Source organism: Cyrtonyx montezumae, unplaced genomic scaffold (assembly GCF_038088225.1).
Source record: "Cyrtonyx montezumae isolate F1298 unplaced genomic scaffold, pur_monq_1.0 scaffold_25, whole genome shotgun sequence".
NCBI lineage: Eukaryota > Metazoa > Chordata > Aves > Galliformes > Odontophoridae > Cyrtonyx > Cyrtonyx montezumae.
In genome coordinates this window covers 3,673,898-3,700,017 of record NW_027071992.1, presented here as the reverse complement: position 1 = coordinate 3,700,017, position 26,120 = coordinate 3,673,898, and the positions used below count along the sequence as shown (strand labels likewise).

Sequence of the window (26,120 nt, the reverse complement as noted above, 5' to 3'; positions counted from 1 at the left end):
GTGAATAAGTGAGGATTTTTAAAGAATCCTCATGCCAACACTTCCATTTTTTTTCCAACATTCCTACAAATTTTGCCAGCACTTATGGTTTTTTTCAAATCTTTTCCATACACCTTGCCAAAGGAACATAATTTCAATAGTGAGTGTTCTACACTGTTTTGTGAAGATCTCCAATTTTCTACATCTTTCATCTACAGATAAAAACAAAAAGCCCCCCTTAACTATACCAAAGTCACCTCATTTTAACCCTATTTTATTCATTTTCTCAGAATACAACAGCAGACTTTGCAGAAAAACTGAAAACAACCAAGCACTGGCATCTGAATAAACAGCAACCAATTCAATAATCAACTAAATAATAATAAAAAAAAGATACATAGGTTCTCATCACAATAAATTCAGTATGGTTCACCTGCACCTCCTATTAACACAAACCAAGGCATAAAATTCTTCCCTTCACCCAGTCAATGCTGAAAATATTAAATACGTGATTCTAACATTAAAACGTAACATTTACTGCAGTTTTTATTTACTACAAGCACATATATTTTCTAGCAGCTGAAGTTAAGAAACTATCTTAGATTCTTCTGAATATAAAGCATTTCAGTGTTGTATTATGCATGAACGAGGAGTACATGCTAATATTCCAATATGGAAATAAATAAAATACAATCTAAGCTTTCTGCATTGCCCAAACCAAACTGCAGATATTAACTTGTTTAAGCAAGCCATGGGAAGCTTAACATTTGACATTACATGTAACAAGAGTATCTCCACAGATTCAGATAAACTGGTCTCTATACCTGCTGCATAAAACCCATAATTGTGGAAATAAATATTTAATACTAACTAATATTTAATACTAACTTCCTGCAAAATAAGTCAGATCCCTGTAGAAAATACGATTATGCCCGCTGTTCTCTGCTGTGGTTTTATGATTTCTGTTATTGATATTCCACACCAAAACATTTTGTAGTGCTCTGGGAGTTAAAGAGTTAATGCTTTAGTTCTGTGGAATGTCGATAGTTCCAGGTATCCTTCTCAGAAGAGAAAACTACAGCTCCAAAAGACTTCAATAGACCAGTTCCATTTTCCATTCACAGGGAAAGACAAAACTGACTGGGAGCCACAACTGCTACCCTTTTTGTTCTGTTCATCACTGCAGCGTGTGCTCTCTAGTCACCTTGTCTTCAACACTTGAGTAAACCTTCAGTTTTTGGAAACTCTCATTTATTTAATTCAATTCCATTATTTTGTATGATGTTATCTTCCATTGTGATATCATATTTAGTAAATTAGTTTTCTCCCTTAAGCTCGCTGCTGCTTTTTTGCTGGTAGGCCCATCTTCATATCTTTTCCCTTCCCATCTTTTCCCTTTTCCAAGGCATAGGTCCATGGGTCCCCCCCATCCCATTAGTCTCAGTACCAGGCCAAACCAGGACAGAACTATGACATTCTTTTAAGGCAGCATTTTCATCGTAACAAAATACAGCTCTATTAGTAAAAAAGCAAGAAAAGGTCTAGTAAGTGGCAATACACTTATGAGTAACTGCTCTCAGACTGAATATTAATTTCTTTTTCCTTCTGCTTCAGTTCTATTATTTCTCTCAAAGTACTTGAAAAAAACAGTGTCACAAAATTAGTGTGGGAAGCTAAATTAAAATGCTGCATCTGTAGAATAAAAAAAATAATAATTTAAATATCCTCATTGTTGCAAATTTGACAATTTCTACTCACCATCAGTTTCACTGCTTGTGATTTTATCTTACATAGAAATTGCATATAAAGTTAAAAAAACAACAAAAAAACAGATGATATAGCAGACAGAACATACATATTTTTGAAGAGTGACAGGGTCTTCCTTGTTTGCTATAGAAATAACATAACCTCAAACTCAACATATGTTCTACATACTCTCTAAGATACTACACTGGTACTCAAGAACATTCTCATTTTCCTAAGTTAATTTCATGAGTTTATATGGGGCACATTAAGATTATTTTCCATTATAAAATCGCAAAGCTTCATGCCATTTCACTGTCATGAACATAGGTATTCCAGTATAATGTGTCAAGAAACATAAGTAAAACTATCTATAATGCAATTTAAAATTTAATTTGTATTACAATATTTCCAGATAGGAAATTAATCTTATTTCTGTCTGAAAGGATACCAAGGATACTAGAGCTTTTTCTAGAAGCTCGCAATCTCAATCTTAATCAATGTCAAACTTAATGATCAAAATGACAGCAAGAAGGAATTCAATGCTAGAATCTTTAGAATGTAATGGAGACAGTCTCTGCACAGACATCACATTTTATGCAAGGCTGCTGAAAAAGAAAATAGAAAAACCAACAATGCAGACCCTTCAGCGTTTATGCTCATATTAGACTATTTTTTCTCACATATCTCAGGGACGTATACAGTACATTAAAACTCCTTCAATGTCCGAGGAAAATATCCAGAACACTGGCACGGAAAACGAGTTCGAGATGTTAGAGAATTAGCTCATAAATCATAATATAGAATATAATGCAAGCACATATTAGCTTCATTCTATGTATTTGTATTTAACTATCAGCTAAAAATCATATAGATTTACATATAGATAGTATGCATAATATTTTCTTTACTCATGTTGCAAATTTTCCCATAAAAACATGGAAAATATATTTTTATATATACAAACCTGTAAAAATATGAATTATTATATGAATATAAATAATGTTTGGCTCCTTTCAAAAGACTTACTTCATATATACTATGTATTTCTCCTGAGTAAAAAATGAATTTTAAAGAGTACTAGGATATATTTCCAGACAGGCTACAAAAACTGCTTAACCTGACATTAACAAATAAACTCAGCAAACTGCTCAATAATCTACAGATAATAACACATAAATATTTGTACAATAAGGGCATAAGTAATGGTGATATGATTCAGAGTGGTATGTTTAAAATTAAAAATGAGATAAAATAGGATTACTAAATGCAAACATTCTTGAACTTTAGAGAAATTCAGATATTGATGTGGATTTGCCAGACTCTCTCATGATACATTCTTCTTCTTTTCAGTCTTTTACACAAGGCTAGCTCTATGTCTGACTAGCTATTTTATAGCAAATATATTTCAATTTTGCACAATGTTCTTGTAATACTCATTTTCTTTTTTTTAAAGTAAATAATTTGTTATTTTTTAATACATATCTCCCTCCACAGTGTTTTCCAAATTGTTCTTTTCTTCTTCTGATTAATTCTTCCAATTAATTATCCAGCACCCATATTAGGAAAAATCTACTGAGCCATCTGTTAAAATCTACTGGTATCTGTCCTGGAGAATTTGAGAGATACTGCGCTACAAAAAAATTATCTAATTTTTTTTCTATTTTCATTTCATCAAACATTCTATAGGAAGCTGCAATTAATTCTGCCCTTTGCAATTTACTTGAATAAATAAAATAAAAACAAGAGGTAGACATACTCAGAAACATACTGCAAGTCAATTACTATGAAAACTGATTTTCTTCTTTGTAATTGCACAGTCTTTTAGGCAAAATACTGACTTTTGAAGACTTGAGATCTAAAAGAATATATTCTCTTTTATCCTTATTTGTCAGCAAAAAAGTAATCTTTAAAGCAAAGGAAAAAAGAGGCAATTATAATTCAAACTATAGGCCAACAGATAATGAATGTAAACTTTCAACATTTATTAGTACAGAAAAAGATGGAACTCTGATATTGTTAATGTGACCTTATCTTACTAAATTAGTCTCCTGGAGTAACTTTGTATGAAGCATCTGCCATTCTAAGTACATAAGGCATATAAGGAAAGTATCTTGTTCTTATTTTGCATATCCACTTGTATGTCTAGAGATTCTTGGCCAGATGATGCCTGAACACAAACACTAGAAGATTTTTTACATCAGCTCTATGAGCTTCCTTGCACTGAGGTATTTTTGGCTCCTTTACAGAGTTAGAAAGGACTAGTCTTTGAGAACTAAGTCCTGCGTATGACAATTCTAGAGATTCTCCAACAATATACTGTGATAGACCTTACATACTCAAATACCTAAAAGACTTCAGGTTCTTCTACATTCCTCTTCAAAAGATAGTTCTGAATTTTAAAGACTGAGCTGGCCATATGGCATCTTGTTAGACCTTCTATTCGACACTGACAAGATTAAACTAGAGACTAATGACTCCAGAAATCGAGCACAGTGTGCTATTACTAACCATAAAAGTAACTGAATAATGCACTGAAGAAGAAAGTTCTCTTTTTAAATCTCAAGATCTGCATGGCTACACACTATACAGATAAAGACTGGATAAAATGAAGCTTGGATTATATATATATAAACTCAATGATGTTTTACCAATTGATTTTGAACTACAGACAATATTTTTAGGGTTAGCTCATTTCTCAAGGAACAGATTTTAACATTTTCTACATCTCTCACAGAACCTTTGTCTTCTAACACTGCTCCCTCTCTCTTCAAATTTTAGTGAGTCTTTTTAATTCTACAAGAGGTTTAATGAAATGTAGAGTCATAGTAAAGCACGCACAAACAATTCAGGTGATAAATTAAATCCAGTTTCTCACTTTAACCCAATGTTTACAGCCAATAGCTATTATGTGCTAGAAGGAATATTTTTCCCAATAAATGATTTTCATTGGCCATTTCAAGACCTGTGCTATCAGGTCATCATTCTTCGGAGTTTTGGTAGATCTATTAGCAATACACAGCTTTGCTTTGACTTCATTCCCATGAAGTCACATTCACCCTCTGTCTGTCCATCTCACAAAGTGAGAGATTTTTTTTACAATATAAACTCATGAACTCACATTTCTATTTTCTCTGTTTACTTTAATTCCACCATGCTCCATTTTTCTTGTTAAATACAACTAAGTGAATCCAATACGCACTCAGCATAGGAAAAAAAAAACAAACAAAAAAAAAACACACTTTGTTTCCCTTTGCCATTTTTGATGAAAATTTGAAAAAAAGGAGCCAGAGTTTAAATTCTATGTGGAATAAACATCTGCAGACAGAGATGACAGTGCATTTTGAGGTTTTGCCTCTAAACCTCTGAATCAGCTGTTTCCTCATCTGTTGCTAAATTGTGAAGAGATATTAGAAAAAATAAAAATTGAATAATTTATCCTGTATGGATGCAGACTGTTCAGCTATTATAAGGGTAGTCAGGGAACTGCTACCACATGAATCTCACTATTTTTCTCTGCTTCTTGCTCACTGATCCTTACCTGAAAATAAAAAGCATCTGCTATTAAGGCCGTTTCTGCATCAAGGAAAGGTGTAAGGTGATAAAAAAGAAGCGATCTAAGTTTCTGACAGTTGTCCTATACATATGTTTATGACTTAAAAGTTCCCTGCTGTCATCAAAATAATAGGAAAATTTAGGGGGGAGACTAGAAACTTAAGAAAAAAATATTCATATTTTTTAAAGACTGTTTTACGTCGTAAAATCAGGTAACAAGTATTAAGAAAAAAAGCATTAAATCATTTCCAGGACATTAAAACTACAAACATGAAGAAGCACAGATTTAAAACAAACAGATCATGTTTGAGAAATCTGACTTTTTAAAAGACAGACTGCAAAATTAGTAGATAAAGAAGATGCTAGCTTTGGCTCTTTCAGTACAATATCCAACACAACTGGAAAATCTATTCATAATTATAATATGTAAAAGAATGTTTATTAAACATGGATTTGATAAAATAACATCTATAATATTAATAAAATATTTTAGGTGATAATTTATTATTGAAGATGCTATGTTTGTTTTTGCTCTAAATAGCATCTAGTGTGTTCAGTAACAACTTTTATGAAATAAACAAATGGAACTAATTCGATTAGAGTTGAAAATAATGACAGTGAAGTATTACGAAAAAAACAGAGCAGCTTAAAACAACAAGGACAGATTCACTGATGCATTATTTTGCCTTTATAAATAATATAATTTCAGTGGCATCTCACAGGCTTGAAAGTATTAGAAACTGAAAGAAACTTCACTGGGCTTCAATGAAATGGGAAAAGAATATTAGAGATGGTAAGAGTAAATAAAATAAATCATATAAAAAGAGTAGGGGAGACACAAGCTAGAAAATTTTAACATATAACTGAAAATCAAATAACTACTGTATAAATGGAGATATCAAGTAAAGAAACATGAACATTTATTCAGACTGAAATTTAAAACTGAAAAATTGTTCAGAGCTGTCACATTTGAAGCACAATATAAGTCACAGAATTATCATGTGTTTCCCTCTCCAAGTGCATAAGCAAAAAATGCTTTGCTACCTGTGGAACAGTCTTCATCAATAGATAACTTATTTTCAAAATAATTATGAATTCAAAATGGAGTTTAAAAGAGAGTGACAAATAGAAGGTAAGACTACAAACAGCAGAAATGTGATAGTAAGAGACAAAGCCCACCTAACTGCCCACTACTGCAAGGAAGCACACAAAGCACAGGAAGCTGGAGCATATGAAGTTCTACACAAACGTTTCTAGGAACTTCTCCACAGTAAGGGTGACAGAGCACTTGAACAGGCTGCCCAGGGGGGCTGTGGAGTCTGCACCTCTGGAGATGAACATTCAAGACCTGCCTGGACGCCTACTTGTGCAATCTGGTCTAGGGAGTGCGCTTGGCAGGGAAGCTGATCTCTAGAGGTCCCTTCCAACCCCTACAATTCAGTGATTCTGTGAAAATACCTGAAATGTAAGCTGATAGTCAGAAGTATTGAACTGTGAAATAATCTCATAGAAGGGATGCAAACATTCTAACAGCTGAAGTTTGGCTGTGTACTACACTAGAAGGAGTACTACAGGGAGCAGTTGAATTAACAGATGTGAATGGCAATGATAAAACAGTATGATGTAATTTTTTTCATACTGCTAGTGTTCAATTAATAAATACATATCTCATCAGAAAATAATTTACATTGTGAAAGATCAGCATTATACACATATGTAGGATAATTTATTCAGTATGATTTAGACACTCATTTTAAATACTTCAGCACATAAAATTTGGTGAATAGTTCAGTGAGGTTATATGGAACACCTTAAACCTGATACAGAAGTATTTTCCTCTCAACTACCCATAATACCAATGCATTTGATTATGCTCACTGTACGTACAGGAAGCCCAAACACAGCTTCTGTACAATCCAGTGATCTTGTACTTTGTGAGAGTAGCTACATTTGAACCAACTGAAGGAAAGAGTTATTGGTCTGGATGAAGTCCTTAGAAAACAGAATAATTATTCTGAAGTAATTTCTGAAAAAAAGAGAAGTCCATTTTGTTCTTACATATCCAATGACTAGACTATTTGGTTTAAGTTCATCTCTTAAAATAGTGATTGAATTTCTGAACAACTTTTATTTCTTACAGAATAATTGCACAGATGACACTGAACCTACCTATCAACTACCATGTGCTCCCATGAACCCACTGACTCATGCACATTTTAAAAACAATTATTAACCTGTTCTCGGTGAACTCACAGTTCTGTGCCTGTCTTTCAGAGGTTAACTACATACAATGGCTTCATTATACAACATGTATACAATGAACACATTTTTGATACTGAAGTATTTTGATTATTTCTATTTTTTCATGCAGAAGTAAAATTTTTGGGAGGAATGTATTTCTGGATCACCACATAAGTATATATTAGCATGGTTTAAAGATATTAATGTGAAAATATATGAAAGCCTCGACTCTGATTATTTTCATGAAAGTTGCCAATGAACACAGAAGAAAAAACACAGGAGAACACCAAAAAACATATGAATGGGAGAACAAGGAAAAGGGTCTCAACCTTGTTCCCTTCCCTGCATTTCCTCACTTTACACATTTATTTAAATGAAAAATTACTTCCTATTACTCACTGACAAATTCTACTCCTCCCTATTTCTCACCTTGAGATTAATTAAGGAAATACGATCATCACTTTAAAATGTTTGAACAGATTAAAATAATCCTAACACTGAGAAGTGGGAAAAAGATTAGAAGTTTTTTCCAATACACAGGAGAAGGGCTCTACAATGTAATTCTTCAGTGATGATATATTGTTGCCTTTACATTCAAAAACACAGATCATTAGAGCCAGCCACTGTATCTCTACTAAGTATTTCTTCTGAAAGGTGTGAATTTTTTGAATAACTCACAATTTTTCTTGAGAGATTACTTACTCTAAAAAACTGGTGATATAATCCCGACTGCAGGCTGACCAAGAGAAGGGATTGGTGTTTGCTGTAATATGAGCTGCCATTAGTTTTGCTGCTTCATGACCTTTGGTCCCACAGGAATTTCCTATTCCATCATGGTTCATGCCAAAACTGCCCAAAAGAGGAGAAAAACAGTTCATTATTTTTCTACAGCATCATTCATTCTACATCAATCATAAAATTAAATGTGATTTTTACAGAAATCATATTGGACCTAGGAAAACACACTTAGTATAGAAGAATTCCAAGTGGGGAATTAGGATCAGTTACGTTCTGCTCTGTTTACTCAGGCCTCAGAATGCTGTACAATTACTTAGCATTCATTTTGACAGTTTTGAAAACATTTTTTTCCTAAAGCTTGAAGGAAAATTTAATATTTGTAAGATTAAGAGCACTAAGTAATGAATATACATTATGGATTTAATTCTTCTGTTAGTAAACGTAGGGTACACGAAGTTGCTGTAACAATATATGAAGGCATGCAGTAGCCAGTAATATTTCAAGCAGAATATGGGTTTTGCAGTTTCCAGAGTTATACAGTATTCATGCTCCCTCTATCCATTCACAAGGTGACTTGCAGTTTTTTCTATTAGAGCTGTCCCTCATCACGGAAGTTCAGAGTGACAGATATAAAATTGGTAGAAAATACAGTAAGAAAACTCTGGGTGGAATTTGGCCAACAGAGATTTCCAAATTTTCTGACTTTCAACAAAGTTGACATGACTCTGGAAAAAGAAATACAGTAAAAGAATGCTCATAACCTAGAAATCCCATTCTACTGAAACAAGACCTTCAAGCTATAGACAAACAGTATAAATTAAGACTAGAGATTATAATTCACAGAGAATTTATCTCAAAAGACTTTAGTTATATATATAAAACTATCTTAAATTGAAATCTTTACTGCTATTCTAAGTAACTGACAACATATACCTGACAGGCCTGACATCAGTGAATCACCTGAAAAGAATATATAAAACCAAGCCCTTTCTTAATACTATACATATTTTTAAAATTCCATTTTTTAAGTCTGCCTTTGATTCATTTCTTCTCATTCACTTGGGATGAAATATTATATTTATTTAAATATTAATCTTCAGCAATATTAATTTCAGCTTTTGAAACTTAGGAAGTCAAAGAAGCGGGTATTGAGATACCTAAGAGTTTCCCTGAGCATCAAAAAGAACACTTAGTCAAAGACAGTCTCAAAACTGAGCTTCTGCATTTGCAGAGCAGTGAAAACTTGTCACTTCTTTATGTGTCATACAAAGAGGACAGTTTGGAGCTTTCTGTGATACAAATTTTAAAAACAATTAGATTTCCTGATTTCTTACTTAAGATTCATGGATACAAATGTGTTGAAGACTCCGTTTTTAATTTCCAGAAACTTTTCCTTCTGACTACCAGAAAGTACATCACTTCCAGGGCTATGTTTCCCCACTTAACGTGGTCTGTAGCAATGCCTGCTCTTATTTAGTTTAATGTGTAACACCTCATAAATGCAGAAAATTACATCACAGGAAACATCTGACTGATATTTGATGTCATTCTCAAATGAAGACTATCCCTGTTATACAAAAGAAATAGAGCCATACAAAAAGAACCTGTCTGAGAAACATGCTATAATGAAACTATCAGATGAGAGTTAATTATTATTAATTTGCCTCTATATTGATAAATTTGATGGGAGTGAAGAAGATAGAACTAAATCAGTTTATAACAAAAAATGTACTTTACTGGCCTAGTTAATTGCCACCATTTCCTAGAATTAGGGATATCTGCAAATGTAAATGTTTCCTTTCAAACTACTTCTGTACAACTTTGTAAAATGGAAAACCTTAGCTTTTAACAGTCTCTATGATTGTGCTGCTTATAGAAACCATTTTATTATTTGGGAAAGAGCTACACTGGATCATGATACTATGCTTTTCTGTATCAGAAATATGTATTACTGACAACCATCTTATTTCTAGTTAGCATGTTCCTTTTGTCGAAGAAATCACAGTACTCCAGCAGTCTGGGAAATGAAGGAGACAATTTTTATCTTCAAGGCCAACCAAGAAGAGCAACCTTCATAGTTAATATCTTCCTTTTTATGAGTTCTGTTTGTTGTTTTTTTGATCCTAACCCTAATCATCTATTCTCTTCCACAATGGCTATTCTGCTTGCTGCTGCTTCTGAGTTTAGCAGGAAACTAAGAACTAGGTGCAGATCATTATTCTGATGGTAAGAAAGGAGTTTTGCAAAAATTGTTACCTTTTTCCAAAGATGGCAGTGGGCAGCATGCCCTTACAGCCTACTAATTTACACTCTTATTGCAGATGAAAACACATTTTTGTCCAAAGTATTTGTTTTATTTTTATCAGAATATTTTACTTATATCTGGTCATCTAAGGCCACATCTTTTATAAAAGCATGTTTGTAATTCAGTTGGGGTGGGAAGACAAATGAGAACAAAATGTTCCTCATGGAGGCACTGTCTTTTTCAAAATGACTAAACAGACACAGTATGTATTTTTTTTAACTGGTTTTAAGAGCTTGTTTAAAACTGCCAATACAACTCTAGTTTTAAAGAAACAGCCAGATAAGCACGGAGACAGAGAGAAATCTTAACAATGGGGATTGGACTCAATGACACAGGTGTTTTCTATGAAATTATCTGTTGTCTCTCTCAAGGAAAGATGTTTACGTCAGGAGCTCTGAATTGCTCTTTTTTAATAGCATTATGTCCACTCTTTTCCCAGAAGCCCACATTACATATAAGAACTATCCAAAGCAGCAGAACTACAAGTTTTAAAATCATACTTGAAACTCTCCTGCTTTTTTTTTTTCTTATATATTTCTTAAAAATTCTAAAAAAGCAGCTCTGTTTCTGTTTCATTTACTAACATCTGCAATGGAATAGTTCATTTTTTTCTTGGCTGTGTTTTTCCTCATATCTGAAAAAATTATCTCAGAGGATTATTTGTAATACATATCTAACTTATGATCTGATCTCAAAAATCACAGGGGAGAAAACTGGCCTCAGCTGCATTGAATAAAACAGTAACAGATAAACAGAAACCCTGGAGAAAGAGCAGAGGAAAGGATGAGTATGTAAACCACTTGTGTACCCTTCCTTTACACTGTAAAGGAGCAATACAACAGGTCCTTACAATTTCATCTCTATTTAAGAAGAGGCTGCTGATTTGTTGGGTTGTTCTAAATTATGATGGTATGGTTAGAGCTGCCAAAACACTTATTGCTAATGAGTCTGAAATGACTGAAGTTATTTTTGTGAGACCGACAGGATGCTTCTGTCTTGATTTATTATCCAAACACATAAGACTCAGTGGAAGAAGATCCAAATCAATCTGAACGCTCCTGACTACTGCTTACAGAGGTTTATTTCATGTAACATGTACTTTTGCAGTGCTAAAATTAACTGAAATGTGCTACTCAGGTGAATTATTTTTTTCCTTGTCTTGTTAGCCACCTACTACTTCAGCTTTCCAATACTAACACCAACAATCTGCATGTCATGTCAATTCCTAGCTTGGAACACTGAGAACTGCAGAGATATCTAATGTTTATTTTCTCAAAACACAATACAGTATTTGTATTAGTTTATTATTTTATTAATTTTTAATTACAGATTCATGAGTTACAGTACACATGGGAGAATCTGGACTAATTCTTTTAAATCAGTGCCTCACACTTTGCATTGTCACATGTTCAACAATGTAAGGAAGAAAGTACCCGAGACTGAGACATGTAAGGAGTCAGGTAACACAACAAAGTTATAGGAATGAAAGAAAAAGTAATCAAGCTCTTCATTTTCCTGTTTGCTATCAGAAGCTGAGTTACAGCTCTGTAACTACATATAGCCCTTTAGTAAAAATAAATCTCTCTTTTCAAGGGAGAAAACAAAGAAAATTTTAACTTTAGAGATTTCATTATATTAACTTACTTGACCTAGGAAAGTCAAAACAAACATGTATATAGGAGTGACATGAGGCAACTTTAAGTATCTCGTTACAGTTGCATTGCTGGACCTTCCTGGACTGAATCAGTAAGATACACCTACTCTCACAGCTTCTATGGAGAAAAAAGCAAGGGGCAGTGAAGAGTCTGAAATGCACAACAGTGAAGTATACATTCAAGATTTCTAGCAGTAAATAAATCACTACTGCTACAGTGAGAAGATCAAAGGCATGTTTGAACAAACCTTCTTGTATAAGAAATAAGATATTGTAATTGCAATTTACTTGTAAGAAATGCCAATTTATCTGCTTAGGTAGGATACAACAGCTTTATCATAAACTTTACATCCATTTTATTTTTAGTTTGTGGTGCCTGTAATTGTTGCACAGATGTCATTTAAGTCTTCAGAAATCTTACATTTTATCTAATTAAAAGTACAGTATTCATCCAGCTTTGAATTCAGACTACAGAGAGCCTACACTAAAAATTAAGAAAATTAACAGTAAGCTTTTACTCTGTAAGCATTACACTCTTAAATGATCTTTTCACATCAGAACATGTGAAGGGATGAAAAAGAAGGAAATTCTAGAATGTTTCAGCATAATTTTGTGCAATGAATGAACATGAATTCAGACAAAATCTAACATTAGAGAATAAAATACTTTATTTCCTACAATATCAGAGCTATGATCTACATGTAATCCACATAGCAACTCCTGTGTAGACATATACGATAATTTTTTAAATTATGTTTGTACCTATTAACAGCAAAATAATGTAAATTGATACAAAGAAAGTCTGCTTTTATAGCAATAGAAGGCTGGAAGTATTTTTTATTATTTTTATTTTCCATCATATCCTTCATACCAACGGAAAGTTCTCCTACTTCAACGTGAAAGACCTACATAATTTCTAGCCAGTGTTATTGAATTATTGGTTACAGCTTCATAATTGTATGCAAATAGCAGCTAGCCCTTAAATTATACAAGAAAACAGAATAAGAAGGTATTGGTTTTCCTTTTGGGATCACAACTATTGATTTGTTGAAACTACCTGATACTGCATTTTTCCACCCAAGGAAGGGATCAAGGTTAGTTATTTCTCTTTTTATTTGCATGCCTTAATGTAGACTTTAGCCTTAAGTGGTTATTTCCTGTATTTGGAGATCATTATAAAGTTTTGGGGATCCCTAATCCTTTATTCTGAAGTAATGTAGAATTTCCAGTTTCAACTTCAGTTAAATAAGTTATTTCTCTACAAGTTAGGAAACATTCTGATTGAACAAAAGTAGCTTTATAACAAGTATACCTGCCATGAAATACAGCATAATTTTATCATGTTTCTAACGCAAATGTCTTCCCATCTATTTCCTAAATCTAATTATTCTCTTAGACTTTTGGCTAATGATCAAACAAATATGATCTTGATATATTAGCATAATTTAGAATTTAAAAAAACCCGCAACTTTAAAAAAACACAACAATTTCACTGAAAAAAAAAGGAATGTAGCCTATTCAGAAACCAGGACAAATAGCAAGCTTCCACAGAAATACTAGAAAAAGTAAAGTAGAAATATTTCTTCCTGGTATACACTACCTTAGGTATCCAGCCTTCATGCCACAAGAGTAACGTTAAATAATGTTTGTGTGCTAGGCAAAGGTGAAGTATGAATGTAATAGGTTTCTACACTTTAGGTCAAAGTGGAAAGCATTGCCTCTAATCAGGAAGCAAACTTCTGAGCTCAGATTTCCTTTGGAAATTCATGATGCCCTGAAGGTTACTATAACCTTCCTTTTCACCCTCAATTTATTCTTCCTATGCTTTCATAGAGGTCTGTTAAATTTTAATAAGTTCTTTTTCCTTGATTAAATGCTCTAATGCAGGACGTGATCTTATTCTATACTTCAAATAATGTTTTCAACATCCTGAGAATCCTAGAATCATTTATTTAGATATAAACTGTTTTCATATTTAAATGTAAACATATTACACTATTGATTGTAGACTCATGTTTACAACATTTTAATTATGTGCACAACGCATAACTAAAATAAAGGTCCCAATAAAGACTGTTTAATGGAAATCATATTTTTTTCATATTTGCAATATGAAAAGGCAGACAGAAAACAGTATTCAACTAAAAAGAGGAAAGACAGAATTATCTGTGTTTGAGTGGATGGTTCAGTCAATTTACTATCTCTTTGCTGTAGAGATTTGTAGAGAGCTGTAAGATCTCCCCTGAGATTAAACAATTCCAGTTGCCTTAGCCACTCTCTGTAAGATGTGTGCTCCACACTCATTAACAGCTTTGTTACTCTTCTTTGGACACACCTCAAGATCCTTGATACCTTTCCTGTACAGAGAGTTCCAAAACTGAACACAGTACTCAAGGTGCAGCCTCAACAGTGCTGAGCACAGAGAGATGATCACCTCCCCTCTCCTGCTGCCAACACCATTTCTGACACAAACCAGGATGCCACTGGCCTTCTAGGCCTCCTGGGCACACTGCTGGTTCACCTACAGCTGAGCATCGACCAACACTCCCAGGTGTTTCCTCTACACAGTCTTCCAGCCACTCTGCCCCAAGACTCCGGCACTGCCTGGGGTTCCTGTGACTGAAGTGCAGGACCTGGCACTTGGTCTTGTTGAACTTCGTCCCATTGGTCTCAGCCCAGCTTTCATGACTCACCAGATCCCTCAGAGCCTTCCTACCCCCACAGAGATCAACACTTCCTCTCAACTTGGTGTCATTTGCAAACCTAACGAGGGCGCGCTCAATGCCCTCATCCAGGTCATCAACGAGGATTCCAAACAGGACACCCCCAGTACCCATCCCTGGGAAACACCAATTTTCACCAGTTGCCAGCTGGTTTCAACTCCATTCACCACTACTCTCTGGGCCCGGACCTCCAGGCAGTTCTTCATCCAGTGAAGAGCGTACCCATCCAAGCCATGGGCTGACAGCTCCTCCAGGAGCATACTGTGGGAGATGGTGTCAAATCTAATTAACAAGATTTGTTTATTCGGAGCAGCATTTGACAAGTCACACAAGCTAGAGTGCAAGGTGAAAGCCTCAAAGAGATGAAGAGGTGAGATTTCAAAATTTCAAAAGATCTTTTGTAAAAGAAGCCAAGAGCTACCGATTGTAGCAAAGACGGTTAATAAAAAGCCTGTGATCTTAGGATATATATGATGGGAATACAGTTTTTCTTAAATCCTAATCAAAGTCATAAAATTACTGAATAAGCCGGGTTGAACAACCTACAGGGATCATGGGAGTCCAACTCCTGGCCATTTTGTCTGCCTGGGCACACTGCTGGCTCATGTTAAACCTGTCATCAACCAGAACCCCATATCTCTCTCTGAAGGACTGTCCTCCAGCATCTCATCCCTCTGTCTGTAGAGATACATTCAGGGTTGGCCCATACCCAGTGCAGAATCCAGCACTTGCTCTTGCTCAACTTCATGCCATTACTGATAGCCCAGCCCTCTGATTTGTCAAAATCTCTCTGCAAAGCCTCTTCACTCTCAAGGGAGACAACAGCTTCTCACTAGTTAGTGTCATCCACAAATTTAGCATAAATTCAGATCCTGCATCCAGGTCATTCATTGAAGTGTCTGATCTGCCTGTCAGCAGTTCACTCATCGCACTGCATTTTTGTTTAGCTGTAGACTGGATCTTCTATTCAGAGGAATACTGCGAGAAAAAAAGTATTCAAAGCTTTGCCAAAATCCAGAAGATAATGTCAACTGGCTTCCTTGGATAACTACATAGGTAGCCTTCTAATAAAATGAGATGATGTTTATTAAACTTGAACCCACAGGTTCTAATGAACCCATGTTGGCTGCAATCAAAGACTATACCACCTTTTAGGTGCTTTTCAGTAAGTCACAAAATAACATCCCTGATTTCACCAGGCACTAATCTTGTGCAAACAATGTCTTCTTTCTATCCCTGATTAAAAACTGCAACATTTGTCAGCCTCCTGACTGAGCTGACCAGATTCACAAGATTACTGAAAAATAATTGAGACCTCTTGTACCTATGAACCAATTGTTTGAGGACTGCTGACTGGTTTTCCTACTTGAATGGTAAGAGGATCATAGAATTACAGACTTTAGGAGTTGGAAGGGACCTCTGAACATCATCCAGTCCAATCCCACTGCTAGAGCAAGTTCCCTAGAGTAAGTTGCACAGGAAAGCATTCTTGAATAGTCTTGAATATCTTCAGAGAAGGAGATTCTATGACCTCTCTGGACACCTTCCAGTACTCTGTCACCCTCAAAGTAAAGAAGTTCTCATCATGTTCTGATGGAATTTCCTGTATTCAGTTTGCATTCACTGCCCCTTGCCCTGTCACTGGGCTCACTGAAAAGAGTCTGGGCCCATGCACCTGACATCCACCCTTGTGTTATTTATAACCATTGAAAAGATCCCCCTTCAGCCTTCTCTAGGCTGAAGAGTCCCAGGTCTTTCAAACTTTTCTCATAAAGATGGTGCTCCAGAATTCAAAACATCTTTACAGCCCTCTGCTGGACTATCTCCAGTAGTTCCCTGTCTGCCTTGAAATGGGACACACTACTCCAGATGTGGTATCACAAAAGCAGAGAAGAAGGGGAGGATCACCTCCCTCAACTTGTTGGCCATGCTTTTTTGAATGCATCTCAGGATATCATTGGCCTTCTTTGCAACAAAGGCACACTGCTGGCTCATGGCCAACCTGCTGTCCACCCAGACACCCAGGTCCTTCACTACAGAGCTCTCTCCAGGTCAGCCCCTAATCTGTACTGGTACATGTGGTTATTCCTTCCCAGGTGTAGGACTCTATGCTTGCCCCTGTTCAACTTCATAAGGTTTCTCTCTGCCCAACTCTCCATCTTACCTAGATCTCACTGAATGACCTACATCAGAAGGCTGAGTTGCATTTTTAATGTAAAACTCCTAAAAGCAATGAAGTTGCCCTAGTATTTTAGAAAGGGTAGAATACTGTAACTTACAACTGGACAGGTAACATTTTATGGGTTAGTTTGGCTCAGTTCTATGACTAACTGGAGTGGAGGGACCCACCCTCCCATGCCCTGGTAGACTGGTAAGGAGAAGAAAAAATGAGAAAAAAGGTAGGCAGATGAGCCTAGAAAGAAAAGAGCAGCAACAAGCTAAGGCAGAAATCTAATTTACTAAATACAGCATAAGAATGGAAGATATCATACATGATATAATACACAATTATATACAATATAATACAACATAATTGGAATTGAAGTTAATAAATCTAATAAATGAGAGAGAGAATGTCCAAAATCAAAGGCCTTACTCTAATGTTGAAGGCAAGATGGCTTACACACTGCAGAGACAATCAGTAAAAGAAGAAGCAGTCTCATGACTCATGAGCAGTTTTATCTTTCCCTCTAAACAGAAAACGGAAACTGAACAGTGAAAGTCTTCTGAGATATGTAGTTCTTCTTTTCTGAGAACCAAGTACCCGGAAACATCAACAGTTCACGGAACTGGAGCAGTAGCTCTTTAACTGCCAGTGCACTACATGATGTTATGATGCGGAATACCAGTAACAATAATCATAAATCCATGACATGGACATAATCTGAAGCTCAGAAGTAATTATATATTTAACTTTGCCCACCACTTAGCTACTGACATGATATATATGGAGAATCACTTTGAAGAATCACTATCTCTGTGAAGATACTGCATGAACTTGTATGCCAGTGGCCTTTGAAGTCTTCTAGTCCAAGATGAAAGTAATCATCTTCTCTCTAGTAAGATCAAGCTTGAAGTAAGGGCTGATTTATTTCTTTCTGCCTTAAACAAAAGCATCTACAGCAATCTCAAGCTAGATTACTGCTATGTAGCATAAGGCAGAAGTACTGTTACCTCTGCCACTGGCAACAGATGTAATATTGGCATCATTTGAATACAGAGGATATGGAAACACCAACTTTTTCAACCTAATATTTTATCCACTTAGTGGTGCTATGTCAAGTCCTAGAGTACCCTCCCTACCATTCATTTCCTTCATCCACTTGCTCAACTGTGTGAGAGGACTTCAGGAGAGATCAGTTCCTCCTCAAAGCCACTTGATCAGCAGAAAAGAATGACAAAACTTGACGCCCACCACTGTTTTGTTGCTTTCTATTTTTCTATTTTTAGAAGTCTCTAAACCCATATTTTTTAAGCTATGAGGATCCTATCCTTTTAACACATTCTCTTCCAACTTGTTTAATTTGAGACATATTTGTCTACAGAAATGATAACTGTAAAGCTAAATACTTGAAAGTATTGTACTATATTTCTTTACCTACAAACTGCCGTAGTCATAATACTGTAAAATATTTTTAATCATTCTTGATGTAGGAAAATATATTCCTATTCAATATTTTCGAAGCCTGCTTTTTTTTATTAAGGATTTACTCACTTTATTGGTCCCAATTGAAATGAAATAACTGTCACAAAATGGTAGAAATTATATTTTAACACAACTTGTCAGAGTGTTAATTGAAAAGTAAAATGGAAGCTTCATTACAGCTAGTTATCAAAGCCAGAATAGTTTATCAATACATTTCCAAACAGAATAAAATGTCTCCCTCTTCCATTCCACTCTGCTGAAACATTACTCCATCTCATAAGCAACTACACATGGAACACTTTGAACCCCATATCCTAGTTAGTTGACTGCTAAGATTTTAAAGCTCCTGGCATTGTCCTGTAATTCAAATTTTCTTCTGCAATATAAACACAACTGCAGTTTCCTTACAGCAGGCTGCACAGTCAGGCATCCAGGCGGGTCTTGAATATCCAAAGGAGACTCCACAACCCCCCTGCTCAGCCTGTTCCAGTGCTCCATCACTCTCACTGTGAAGAAATTCCTTCGCATGTTGGTGCAGACCCCTTGTCCTGTCCTTACAGACCGCTGAAAAGAAGTTGGCCATGTCCCTTTGACTCCCACACTTAAGATATTTATAAACATTATTAAGATCACTTCTGAGTCTTCTTTTTTCAAGGCTGAACAGACACAGGTCTCTCAGCCCTTCCTCACAGGAGAGATGCTCCAGGCCCTTTATCATCTTTGTGGCCCTCCACCGGCCTCTCTCCAGGAGATCCCTGACTTTTTTTTTATCACAGAGCCCAGAACTGGATACAGTACTCCAGATGAGACCTGACCAGGGCAGAGTAGAGGGGAAGGATCACATCCCTTGACCTGCTGGCCATGCTCCTTTTAATGCACCCCAGGATCCATTGGTGTTTTTGGCCACCAGGGCACACTGCTGGCTCATGGCCAGCCTGTCATCCACCAGGACACCCAGGTTCTTCTCAGCAGAGCTCCTTTCCAGCAGGTCACATCCTAGCCTGTATATAACTCACGATGAATGTGGTGTATGGTTCTGAGCTCCATAACATAAAAAGTATGCTAGGGTCCTTGAGAAAGCCTTTAGAAGAAGGCAATGAATCCAGTGGCAGGGCCGGAGTTTAAAAATCATTACAAGACACTGTCCTAAACATTGGGGTGCTGAGGGTCCCAGGGCCCATCAATGGTGCTGAAGATAGAGATGAAAAAAGGCATTACACATTCCAGTTTTGTCTGAAATCCTATTTGTGAAGTGACCAACCTCATCAAGTAATGGACCAATGTTATCTCTGGTCCTCAGTGTGCTGTTAAAACACCCTATTTTGGTGCCCTCCACAGTACTGGCCAGCTTCAACTCTGAGCTTTGACTACACAATTTTTTCTACAGTGGCAGACAGAATCTCTGTATTCCTCCTGTGTCACTCAATCTTATTGCCAGTGGCCATACACTTTCTTTTTCCACCTAAGCTCTAGATGAAAATCCCTGTTTAGCCAAGCATTCTTCTGCCCTTCCTGTATGATGTCCAACATTTTGGAGTAGCCTGTTCACGTGCTCTTCACAAGTAGTACTTAAAAAGTGATAAGCACTGATGGACTCCAATGCATTCAACAGCAGTTTCCCATGGGACCGTTAAACTAGTTCCCTGAGTCTGCTCTCCTTGCATCCGGGGTTGAAATTTTCATGGCAGTTTTCCACCTATCACCAAAGATTTTAAACTTAACTACTTAGATTAAAATCTACGCTCTATAAATCAAACACTGTAATTGTGATAGCTTTGAATGATAACAAGGCTGCGTATATTTTAATTTTTATTCATGGAATAACCTTCATAAAGTACACAGTTACATGACATGTAGACTGAGATGTGGCTATTTTTTTCTTCTCAAACATATGACTTAAATTCAAAGCAGGGTTGCATATTACTATTAAAAAGAACTTCATATTCTCAATGTTAGAAATATATTTTAATAAATACTTAATAAATGCTTAATCATTCCTATAACATCATGCTCTTCAGAGTGATATATTAATGCTTAAAATGAGTAAGTGATGTTACAACTTTTTTTATATATCGCATGCTTGAATGAAAGAAGACTGATAGTGTATGAATACTGACAAGAATAGCAGTGGTTTAGTAAAAACAGTTTGAATTATATTTAGGACAAAATAATGAAAAGCAAAGAAAAAATATTTTAACCACTTTTTTTTTTTTTTTTTTTTTGCCAAAAAGGTAGACAAGTAAGAGATGAGACACAGAATTTTTTTCAAAATGTAATATTAAAAATATGAAACGGTAGGAGGGTTGGGAGCCAAATCTCAAAAGCACAGATTAAACTGGAATCTGAAATCAAAAGATAAACAATAAGTCTTCAGTTCTAAAGTTAAAGCCCCTGATAAAATATACTTAATCAAATGTAGTGCTGTTCATGAATTCTTTATACAGAAACATGGAGCACCAAAATAGGGATGGTACAGCCATGCAGAAAAAATGATATCTATTATTAAACTAATAGTAAAAATGTGATACATTAAAACATATTCTTTTTGTAAACTCACTCACTTGTGACCAATCTCATGTGCAATGGTAAAAGCTGAACCTAGGCCAATGTCTTCATTAATGCTGCAGCTCCTTTCAGGCTCACACATTCCAGCCACAGAGGCCAAGCCTGAATAAACAAAAGGAGACACAAAGGGTCATGCCAAGGTGTTTCAGTCTTAAAAGCCCTAGTTATAAATGCCTGGATTCTTTTTAATAATCTCTACGCACAGAAGGAGCAGTTGGCAAAAGGTTAACTTTCTAGTCATTTGCAAAATCACTGGGGGGAATTTCACTTTGCCGGCTAGACATTAATATTTTTTGAACTGCAGTCAGTGCTGGAAAATGTCTAGACTAGGGGTTAGATTTATAAATTTTACTTCTGGTAACTTGGGACCACCTAGTAACTTGAGCCAGAAGAGGGAATTCAAGAAAGCATTTCTATTTTAACATTCTTGAGGCTGAAGAAAGCAAAATGTATCCACATTATTTTTCTAAAGAAATCTGTTTAAGTTTAGTGGGTTCACAAAAACATACAAGCAACTTTTTTAGCTACAAGAAGCACCATATGGTCCTTAAAAAAATTATGAAAACAAAACTGCATGCGTCAAGGAAGAGAAGACATGTTAATAAGTTCCTTTAAACAAGGAAGTCTTTTCCAGTTATCTTCTTTTATCTTCTGAACTAAAGCCTTTCTGTATGATAAGTGCTTCTAAAAACTTTCTTTAAAAAAAAAAAAAAGACACTGGTGTTTCCAGAATATTGCTCTTCATTACTTCTTACATTCTTCAGCAACAGAATGTCACACAACATACTGCAGACAAAATTTGCTACCCACTAGAGAAAGCTCTAAGCATCACATTATTTGATGTATCCTCCTTTAGGGTTTATTATCTGAAAAACAGAAACAGTAATCCATTCTTAAGATGAAATTACCTTCACAGTTAACTACACTGTGACAGAATAATAATGGGGAAAGGTGTGACTTTGCTACGCAAAAAAAGAAAAACAAAAACAAAAAAACCATACTTTTTATGAACAAGCAGGCACTTCAAATTATTCCGTTTGGACTACCAGCAAGCTAGCAATGACAAGTGCTTCCTAGCTGTGTCCACATGAGCGAGTAACCTGGTCACAGGAGCTGGTCAGCAGTATAAAGCGATGACATTCAGTGCTATTGCTCTGTGCATTCTTCTATGCAATTTTCCTCTATGCATATAACTCTATGCACTACTTCGGACTACTTTTACCTCCTTAAGTTGAGCATATTACCATATTACATGTGGTTCAAAGCTTCCAACAGGAAAAAAATGTCAGCGGTTATAATTAGGATTTAGATCCTCAAGTCTCTCTTAAGCGTATACAGGAGTATTTGGGCACTGCATGTTCTGACTTGCTTTTCTCCACAATAAATCAAGTCAGCACAGAACAGAACTACTCTTATAACCAAACCAATGTGGGCAAAGGGCAGTTTTGCTTGTTGAACTTCCATCAAAACAATACTACTGCTCTAAATCAAATCACTGAAGCAGACATAAGCGCTGAGGGCAGGATGAAGAATCAGAAGAAAACATTCTAGCCTCTGACAGAAGTGTGTAAACTGCTTTGTGCAACCTGTAGAAAATAAAATAATTACAGTGCACATGCCTAGCTTACATTATTCTAACAGAGCAGCAAATTCAGAATACAACATGGCAATACTTTTGTAACAATGACCATGTTCCTCTGCAAAGATTATGACATTCGGGTGGTAAAGCCATCTTGGATTTTTCACTGAGTGCTTGCTTAGTGACTTACAGAACTATACCAATAACATGTAATTATGAAACATGCTTGCAGAAAGTGACAGAGATCAACTTAAGAATGCAGTCTATGGCTCAGATCTAAGGAGAATGTAATTGGCCTTCTCTGCTGAAATAGAGCTGCTGCAGAGAAATCTGAGTTCTATCTCTGTGCAATTCTTCACAAGATTCCCAGTTTTAGGAAACTATGACAGAAAAGAAATGTCTGTCCTCCCGTAGAGCTTCTGTTACTTCCTGGAAATCCAATGATACAGATTTGTTCTGACATTTTGAGACCTGAGACTTCTGTTCACAGACTGGTTAAATTTATACTTTAGTTCCTGGAGGTCAGTGGGACTTAAGCATATTAAATGCCTTGCAAAAGAGGGCATTGCCAATGTAGCATTATCTCTTCTCCAGTACAATGACTATAAAGGAAGTACACTGTCACAGTTTTCATACCAAGGGTCTCATAACAGTACTCTGATACCACACAAGATTTGATTTTTAGAGCAGAATTTGCCTTTATATCTAATACAGAAATGACTAGTACACTAAAGACCTGTATTAAAAATATTACATATAAATATCAAATAGTTTGTGAGTGGATGTTTTCCGTTTTAAATTCTCTTATCACTTGCTAAGACAATGTTGCAACATCAGTGTATACATTCTCTTCAGTTTCGTCTCCTCCATGCTGGTATCAAAGAAAACCAATTACATTTAGAAATTCATATTTTTCCTTCTACTCAAACATGTTGCTAATACATTTTTTATTTCCAATAGGTGAAAAAATTCTGATACCCTTCTCCTCGTGAAAACTATTTTCCTTTGCCACAAGTGTATTATAGGGAAAGAAAAAGCAAACATAGTTATGAGAAAAATATTAACAATCTGAACTAACAAAATTAAAATTGTATCTTTAAGTACTTCTGAGTAAATTTGAAAAATGCATAAATATCACAATAATCTTTGAATAATGTGTCTTTAATGCATTAAAGCACTACTACAGGTAATAACTATATTACAGTAAATTTTGGTGACAAACGTAGGAATGAAAAGAACAACCCTGCACCTAGGATTGTTATACATATTATCCATTGTCAAAGCACTGTTTTAAGGAGTTTCACTATTACTTTGTAATTTATATTATAGTGTTGTTTTTTTCCAAATTCATGGAAGGAAAAGTCTGAAGCTATGCTCCTCAAGAACAACAGAGCAATATTGTAAATCTCAACACCTTCTTTCCTAGCTTGATTTTTAAAAAATGTTCCTGAGCTCTTCTACTTTTATTTTGTAATAGCTCATGAAGAGACGTTAAATAAAAATAAACAGCAAGTCTTCTCCTCTAATTACCACTTGCTAAATTTGAGTGATCTTCTAGGTTTTAACAGCATTAAAGCTGCCAGAGATGAGATGTCCGTCAGCAGCTCTTTTAAATTCCAGCTGTCTATCGAAGTATCTTCTCTTCTAGGTTACCTCCTATTGTTCACATTTATAAAACCACAAAATTTTGAAAACATGAACTCAAAAAATCTAATCAGTCCATAATCAACATCTGAGTACAAAGCAAGGAAACAAACTTCAAATACAGACTGAAATTTCTATGTATAATCTTACCGAGAGTTCCACATGGTTTGTTCTTGTAAGTGCAGATATCATATCTGTTTAAGAGAAAAAGGTAGATAAAATACATCAGAATTAGATTTGTAGGATATTTTGTATATTTATCACATATCTATATCATAGATCAAGTTGTCAGACGGCAATCAGCTTAATTATGTGCGGCCAGCTGGCGTCGGCATTTTCTACACTCTGGTGTAAACCACAAGCTGCAGTACACTCGCAGCCGCTGGCCGCAGGCCAGTAGGACACCTGCCAGCAAGAAAAAAATGGTTAAAGTGGATCTTTGTAATCACCAGCTCCATAAAGCAGTCTACCACGGTGTTAAGAAGTTACAGAAGCACGCCTCTGGACTGCTACTGCTTCAAAACACTTGACTTCTACTTTCTGTACGTACTGGAAGTCTCTTACAGTCTTGCACTTCAAAACAAACAGTATTAATTGCAAGTCCTAATATTTAGATTTCCGATTCTAATTAAAAACAGTATCTTTTGATAATAACACCAAACATTAAAAAAAATCTTACCACCTGGCACTGTAATTCTCATCTTTTTCTTACAGTGATTATATGTGTCCTAAGAGCACAATACAATGAACTAAAATGAAAAACACACTTCTGCCAAAAGCTAAATATCTTTAAAGGAAAATTTCCTTTATTTTAGATTTGATCCATTAAATATGGAAACTAAAGTTTTTCTGCAGTTATCATGCAAATATCTGAAGCTGAAAATTGAATCAAAACATCTTCTGTGACTTAGCTAATCACAATAACAGTGGGTCTTGCAACAGTCATAATTCATTAATGACAACTTCATATTTTGAGTACGTAGATCTATAATATGGCTAGTGATATGAGAACACTCTTATTATGTCTTTGATTTTCTATGATTTATACTGATTTCCTTGCAGTGTGTTTCAGTATAATTCCCGTTATTTTGGATCGCAAGAGAAAACAAAGACAAGAAGATCTTTACACTATAATTTTTAACCTAAATATTTACAACTTCCATACCACTGGCCGTTTCTGCTAAAAGTAACATGTAAGTACTGTTTTCAAAAATGTTATAATGTAGGAGCCAGATCATGAGATAAATACCTTTCAGAGTTAACAGAGTTAATATCTGTCTGCAAGCCAAATCCATGGACAAAATAACAAAGCTTAAAATTTGGAACAAATCCAGTAAATTCTCTGTGCATGTAGACTGCTGTGACCATATGGAGTCCCTGAGATTTTTAAAGGTACTAAACATGGATCAGTTTGCTGGATTAAGCTTTAATTTTTAACTCAAATTTCCACATGTACTGATCTCACCAAAGGGGCTCAAACTGTCAGCTTAAATGCAACATAAAGGCCTCACTGATGTCCCATTTGCTCTTTCTGGAAAGGGTTGTAATTAAATTAGCATTGTTTTACAAAATGTGTAAGAATATAATAAGTTCTTGTATGTTACAAAGCTGAAACATAACAAAGAATGATTTTAGTGAACATTTTCTGCCTTTATTACATATAGAGAAACAAACTTAGAACTTACTCATTTAGAACAGAGTCTGAACCTAATGCTTTTGAAGCTCATGCAAAATGATTTCTCAAAGCA

General features: G+C 35.4%; 1 protein-coding gene across 2 annotated transcripts in view; it reads right to left on the bottom strand.

The window, feature by feature from the left end:
* Positions 1-26,120, bottom strand: part of ADAMTS6 (ADAM metallopeptidase with thrombospondin type 1 motif 6) — a 154,086-nt gene that overhangs the window by 70,744 nt on the left and 57,222 nt on the right. For both annotated transcript variants that reach the window (XM_065739775.1, XM_065739776.1), the window contains 3 exons: positions 24,523-24,566; positions 21,146-21,251; positions 8,221-8,367 (listed from right to left, as the gene is read on the bottom strand). In XM_065739775.1, the coding sequence (XP_065595847.1) occupies positions 8,221-8,367; positions 21,146-21,251; positions 24,523-24,566 (297 nt within the window). The remainder of the gene's footprint in view (positions 1-8,220; positions 8,368-21,145; positions 21,252-24,522; positions 24,567-26,120) is intronic.